General features: G+C 53.1%; 1 protein-coding gene across 1 annotated transcript in view; it reads left to right on the forward strand.

The window, feature by feature from the left end:
* The window catches only part of BDH1 (3-hydroxybutyrate dehydrogenase 1), a 33,918-nt gene that overhangs the window by 21,655 nt on the left and 5,343 nt on the right, over positions 1–6,920 (forward strand). Inside the window, 2 exon segments of the mRNA XM_007465884.1 lie at positions 5,663–5,695; positions 5,697–5,808. Coding sequence (XP_007465946.1) covers positions 5,663–5,695; positions 5,697–5,808 — 145 coding nt within the window.

Here is a 6,920-nt window from a genome sequence, read left to right on the forward strand (position 1 = left end):
GCATTCCTGGTGCCACACCGTGCTGCTGCTTCCAGGGCCACTGGGAAGGTCCCCTGGAGAACCTGGGGTTAGGGTCCTCCTGGTTCAAACCACTGACACTCAGCCCAACCTGCAGAGAACTTTCCACCGCTGGTGTATGCTGACCATCCTCGTGCTTCCCTCTCTGGCCTTACTGGAGATGTTTGTTTCAGTACCAGATGTAGCCCAGGCAAGCCCTCGGCTGAGAGTAGGCATTTCTCCATCACTTCATCCTCTGGCAGCTACTCCTTTCCTCTCATAAGATGCATCACTGTTCTGTAGACCACTGAGAAAAGTCACTACCAATTAAATTATGACTGACAGTGTTTAATTCTCACATCGATCCTAGCTCATCCCTATGGTGAAAAAAGTATGTGTCATAGAATACAGGAAACATGGTAATACAACCTGCTTAGGACGTGAGGACTAATGAGATAATGCATGTCAAATGCTTAGCACAGTGTAAAGCACAGTAAACAATAAATGATGTCTAGTTTATTCAAATCCTCCAGCAGCTCACCCCTGCCCTCAAGCAGACCCCTGCCCACCTCTCCTGCCTCATGTCCCACCACTTCCTCTGCCTCTGCTCTGCCTGCAGTGGCTTACGGCAGGACCGTATTGCCCCTCCTCCTGAAGTGCCCCATCCCCAGGCCCCCTCTGGTTAATGTCCTCAGCTGGCACTGCCTTTGGAGGCTCTTCCCTGCCCACCCCACCTTCTGTGCAGCCTCCCACCTCCCACAAGCTTTCATACAGCAAAGTCACCCCGTATTCTTTGCTTACCCATCTGCCTCCTTCCCTAAAACTTGACTCTTTGAGAACTGAGGCTGAGTTATTTATTTTTGTGTCTGTGTTCTTAGCACAGTGCTGGAACATGACAGAGACCCAAGAAATGTTTGCTGAGTGAATGACACTTTTCTCCTGTTTAATAATACCTGAATTTGCATAGAGCTTTGTCATATAACAGGGTTTTTTAAAAAGCAATTTCCTCATTGCATTAACCTGAGCAGGTCAGGACAGGTGGCGATGCCCTTATTTCCAACTGTAGCTGGAACAACTGGGCACCTCTTAAGGGACGCACTTGAGTACACAGACCCCGGTTCTTGTTGTCCTCTGCCACCAGGGCAGAATCACCTCCATTCCCTCTACTAGTCTGGCCAGTTAGCCTAACCGGGCAAGGCGGGGAGAACGCTGGGTTGCAGAGGGAAGCACTCACCCCCTGCCCTTGGATTGGGCTCAAACCCCAGCACCACCCCGACACACAAACCTTTCCCTGCTGCTTCTTTCCGCTCGATGCATTTCAGGAAGGGTTGTTGTTAAACCACTCACCATGACCTTACTTAACCAATACTGCATTTTTTGGAAGAAAGATGTAAAGATTTTTGGGTCTGAAAAAGAAAATAAATCTGTCAGATACGTGGCTGCTCATGTCTCTCTCTCCCTCTTTCTCTCCCTTCCTGCCCCGCCTCCCAACTGTCTTCTTCCTGGTAAAACAGTGCAAATTCCTGCCTTCTCAGGCAATACTGTCTTTGACCTCCAGGTGGTGCCCTCCCTGAGCTTTCAGACCAGATGCCTTTCCTAAGCTGGTGGCCGCTCTGACTCAGTACTCCACCCATCGATCCCAGCAGGAACCTTCCGGGAGACAAGTGCATTCTCCCCACTCCCATTGCCTGCACCGTGGAGGGCACATTTTGATGGCGAGTGTGATGCCTTTCACCCTGGCTCTGTGGAACAGTTGCTGCCAAAGCCAGGGGAGCCAGCCGTGGTGGTGAGACGAAGGGCATTGTCCGATCAGAGCTGGTGAGCCATCTGCCACGAGCCCCTTTGCTCCCCAGCAGGGCTCTGAGGGACTGGACATCCAGAGCCTGTAACCAGCCCTCTCCTTCCCACTGCAGGGAAAGGCCAAGTGAGTAGACCAACCAGCAGGCTGTGGGCCTGGCCTGATCTTGAAACCATCCCTTATCTTGCATTCAGTAAACATTTATTGAGTGCCTACTGTGTACTTGGTAGTGTGCTGAGCACCCAAAGGGGTATGAGCGGGGGGGAGAAGTTTGTGGTTGGGCACCAGCCAGGTGGAAGGCCGTGGCTTCATGGTGGGACCTATGAGGAACAGTTATAGCACTGGAGACATTATGCCATGGACAGGGAAGACCCTACATCTGGGGCACTCTTGGTCTGGGAGTGAGAAGACTGGAGTGACTCTGGGCTTAGCCTCTTACTAGAAGTGTGATCTTGGGCTTGTCCCTTCACCTGTGAGGGTCTCAGCTTGTCCATCTGTGAGGCACACATGTCAATCTGACCACGGCAGGGGCATTTCAACTAAAGCTGCTCTCAGGCTGAGGGGCAGGGGAGCTGAGTGGAGCCAGGAAGCAGCGGAGGCAGGAGGGGCCGCGATGTCAGAGGAGCGGCAGGCTGTTCAGGCTCAGAGAGGGCAGAGTCCTTGGTGGGGAGTGGGTGAGAAGCATGGGAAAGGAGGCCTCGCACGCCCCACCCCGGAAGGGAAGCATAGGAGCAGGAAGTGGTTGACCGAGGAGGGGAGCCTGCCGGAGGGGGTCAGATCAGGATGGAGGAGGAGGAAAGAGACTGTGACAGGGTGACCTGGGAGGGCTTCTCCAACAAGATAGGAGGGAGGCAACAGGGACCCAAACGAATGCTGTAGACACAGGAAAGAAGGCACCGATTCTAAGGACGTGGCAAAGGAAGGCAACAGCAGCACAGGGTTAAGTGCCAGGGCTGTGTCCTCACACAGACCTGGGTCTTAATGCCCTCCTGTCCACTGGTTAGCTGGGTGACACTGAGCAAGGTGCTTAACCTCTCTGAGCCTCAGTTGCCTCATCCAGATATGGAACAATTTAGTATCTATTGTACTTTTTTATAGGTTGGTTGTGAGGATCAGGAGAATGAATGGATACAAAGTGCTTAGTTCAGGGCCTGGCAGCTGTCCTTTTGATCTTTCTCAGTAATATTAATAGTACTCTTGACTCAGTAGATGGGGAAGAGATGAAGGGGCTGGAGGAGTTGAAGATGACAGTGAAACTATTAGCGAGGAAGAGCAGCAGGCTTGGACCACTGGGCACTTGGTGTGTTGGTTGGTTAGGATGAGTTGGGGACCTGTGGGACATGCAGGTAAGAGCGATGGTCTGGAGGAGGAGGTGGGGTTGGGAGGAGCCATGACTCCCCGGGGGTACATTGGAACAGTTACTCGGAGGTGGTGATGGGGCCATTGCAGGAAAACAGCCGTCACCCAGACCAGCAGAAATGTCATGAGTTTATTCAGAATGCTGGCTGAGGACCCCAGCGAGCTCCTTCGTCCACGGACCGTTGCTACTTACCATGTCGTCAGAGCTGTGATCCAGGAACAGTGTGCTTCCACAGGTCAAGTTCGGTTAAACTTTTTTCGTTATCGATGTCAGATGTAATTGATTTTTAGCTGGATAAAAGGACTGTATGTATTTTATGTTGTGTGGTACTGTGCCATATGAATCAAACACAAAGCAGCTGGAAATTTCCATGAACGTAAAGAAGATGAGGCTGCCTAAGCATTGAGTGGCATTTGAGGGAAGGTGCACTAGGACAGGACATTGGGGGACAGGTGGAAGAAAGGGGTCCGGGAAGATGGAGTAGATGCTTGGGTATCATTAATGCCAAGGGAGGAGTGAGGGTCAGGATCCATAAGTGGTGTAAGCACACCAGGTGCAGGGGGAGAGGTTGAGGCCAGTGAAGATGGCGGGGGTGAGGGATGAGGGAGACGTCTTTAGCATGGGCCACCCTCGACACCCTGGGGCAGCATGGGGCCAGGACCCAGAGTGGCAGGGAAATGGGAACTGGAGAGTGTAGCTTGTGTTCTCAGGAGCCTGGCCGTGGAGGGAAGGTGGTGTGAGGGGGTAGCGTGATTAAGAAAAAGTTCTTTAGGATATGGGGACGTGGTATTTACAGACAGGCATTCACCTGACAAACATTTATTGAGCATCTGCTGTGTACAATGTTGAAGGGAGGGAGCCGGGGCAAGGGAGGAGTGGAAGTCGCATAAGAGAGAAAATGGATGGCTGATGGTGTGGAAGGTGGAGGGTGAACTGGCAGCCTTGACCATTGGTGAGAGGCCTCCTGCTTCTCCTGGTGACAGGAGTGGGGCAAAGACTTCCAGGGGAAAGTCTGCGGGGTCGGGGTGGGGGGGGAGAGGGAGTGGCTGCGTGAGGTCAGCCCTGAGAGCTGAGCGGGGTGGGGGCGGGAGGCTTCGGCTTGGCCGCCATGGGGAGTGGGGGTGAGAGCGTCATGAGCACTTTGTTAACCGGCCATTTCCTTCCTCTAATAAATGAACTTAATTCTCCATAATTGAAGGAGAAGGCACCAGAGGTCAGTTGATGAAGCTTTAATTTGGGTAACACGAAGGAAAGAAGCTAGAGACCAATTACTCTGTCATTTACACAAACTCATTTCCATGATTAACTAGGGGTGAAGCAGGGCCAGAGTTCCCACAGGCAGGGGTCAGCCCCCCAGGAGGCAGCTCTGCCTTGAGGCTACGCCTTGGCAAGGAGCACCTTCATGGCCACGGGAGACTAAATCCTGAGGCATTCCACAAAGAAGAGGCAGGGCCCCGCCGTCCTGAGGCTCCAGCCCATCCAGTCCTTACACCCAAAAGACAGCTCAGAGGGGGCCCTGCAGCACAAGGCTGACTCCTCATTGCCCCGGCCCCCAGTTCAGCTCTGCCTCTGCCTCAGCCTCACTGGTCACACTGGAGCCAGGCTTCCCCCTTGGGTCCTCTGTTTCCCTAGCTCTGAGAGTAGTAATCAGGCTAAACGGACTCCAGTGATCCTTCTAGCACCCAGTTCTCTACTTATCTGGCCCTTAGCTGGCCTTGCAGGAAACAGTCAATCCAAGTACACTCAGAGAGTGTATGTTTGCTCTGACCCTGTACTAAGCCCCATGGGACCACACAAAGCTGAGGGGTGTTCGCTACCTGCAAAGACCAGGTGTGTCCATTGTTCATATTGACGAACAGCTTCCCAGGTGCCAGGGGCTCACCACATGACACCCAGCCAATAGTGCATGGTTCACAGAGGATGGAGTAGTGGTTAGGAGGGTCTTGGAGTGGAGCTGGACTGGGGGCCCCACCCGACATCAAGGTTGGCTGAGCCTCTAACTTGCTGTGTGACCTTGCACGCCGCGTCCCCTCTCTGGTCCTCCAGAGAGGGCTTGGCCTGGAAGACTCCTGAGGTTCCCCTGGTTTCTGGCAAGAGGGAGAATACAAGTGAAGGCTCAGAGGCAGGAATGAATAAACAGGTGCCCAGGTGCAGGGAGTGGGATGAGACTGGAGGGAATAGGGTAGAAATGAGTGAGGTGAGGTGGGGCTCCAGGCTGGAGGAGGGCTGGGTCATGATGGGTCAGAGAGTCGCTGCAGGCAGAAGTGAGTTGAGAATTGGACACGAGACTGAAGGGACAGTCACAGCCAGCAGCTTAGGCCTCTCCATCTCCTGTCATTCTTGGGTGACTCTAGAACGTGTCCTGAGAGCCTTGGACAGGAAGCTGGCAAGTTATGGGGAAAAGGAAGGAAAGTGAGGAGGGGAATGGCCTGCAGGCTGATGGGTGATATCCGGAGGCCGAGCCCGGTGATCAGTGCGGTTCTGTCCCCTCCTGTCCAGGCTTGTAGGGCCTGGTTAACAATGCGGGCATCTCAATGTTTGGGGGATGTGGAGTTCACCAGCATGGAGACCTACAAGGAGGTGGTGGAAGTAAACCTCTGGGGCACAGTGCAGGGGACAAAACCCTTTCTCCCCCTCATTTAGAGGGCCACAGGTGAGTTGGAAAAGGACCTTCCTCCTGCCCCCTGGGCCTGCTCTACCTTTTCATCTTTGCTCAGAATGGAAATAGGTCTCAGCAGACTCAACATTCACCGCCCTCACTGGCTGAGTGCATGACCCCCAGGGGCCACATGGGGCCGTGGATTGTGACCAGAGGGGGTGCCCTGGACCGGGGGGCAGAAAGGGATGTGTGATTTTCAGAAAGTAGAGCAGGTAAGAGGTCAGCAGTCTGCACCAAAGGCTAAAAGATTACAGTTGGAATCCCAGTCTGGGAACCTAATCTAGACAAATAACCACCTTTGTGCACAGAGCTGTGTGTACACATCAGGTATGGAGAGGGGTGTGGTTAAGTAAATGTTGGTATATCCATTTTATGGGTTACTATGCCATAGTTAACCAATGAGACAATTGTGGTAGTAGGTGAAAATAATAATAGTAATAATCAAGATTAGAAATTGCCAAAACGAATGCCCAAACCAGGTTAGGTGGCCAAATGTAAGCAAACCACCTAAGTCACTGACTCAGATTTTCTCCCAATAGTAGCAAACAATTATGGCAAAAAGGGGAAGATCCATACCATCCATCCCAGTGTCCCAGCAATGACAGGAGGAACCCAGAGAGCAGCTGTAGCGTTTTGGAAGAAAACCCCAATCCTTCAGCAATTTCCAACATAGAGGCTTCTGAAAGGTGTCTCCTCACAGTGCCCAGGTGGGGCTGTGCCTTAACTTCCTGGGTGCACATCCAGGGCGAGTGGGTCTCAAATCTGCCTGGGCTTACCGGGCAGGCTGGATGGCTCCTTCTCCATCCACTGCCCCACAGCTGGGAGAGGCTGTGGTCAGCTCCTAGCACCCCCAGGCTGGGCCTATGGGAGAGCTTCTCCAGCTCCCCACTCTCTCCCAGTGCCTGAGACTCTGTCCGCAAGTCTTAGATCTGCAGTCAGGTTCAGAACCCTGCCCCTGCCTGCTTGGCGCCAGAGCCCGACCAGGTGATAACAATTTGGGGTTACTGGCAATAGGAGAACATGGCAGGCGAGACAGAGCTTGCTGTGTGTTGTTCATTTTACTGTGCCCTCCCACTATGTAGGCCTGCTTTCCACTCTTTCCTCCT

Source organism: Lipotes vexillifer, unplaced genomic scaffold (genome assembly GCF_000442215.2).
Source record: "Lipotes vexillifer unplaced genomic scaffold, Lipotes_vexillifer_v1.1 scaffold853, whole genome shotgun sequence".
NCBI classification, from domain to species: Eukaryota; Metazoa; Chordata; class Mammalia; order Artiodactyla; family Lipotidae; genus Lipotes; species Lipotes vexillifer.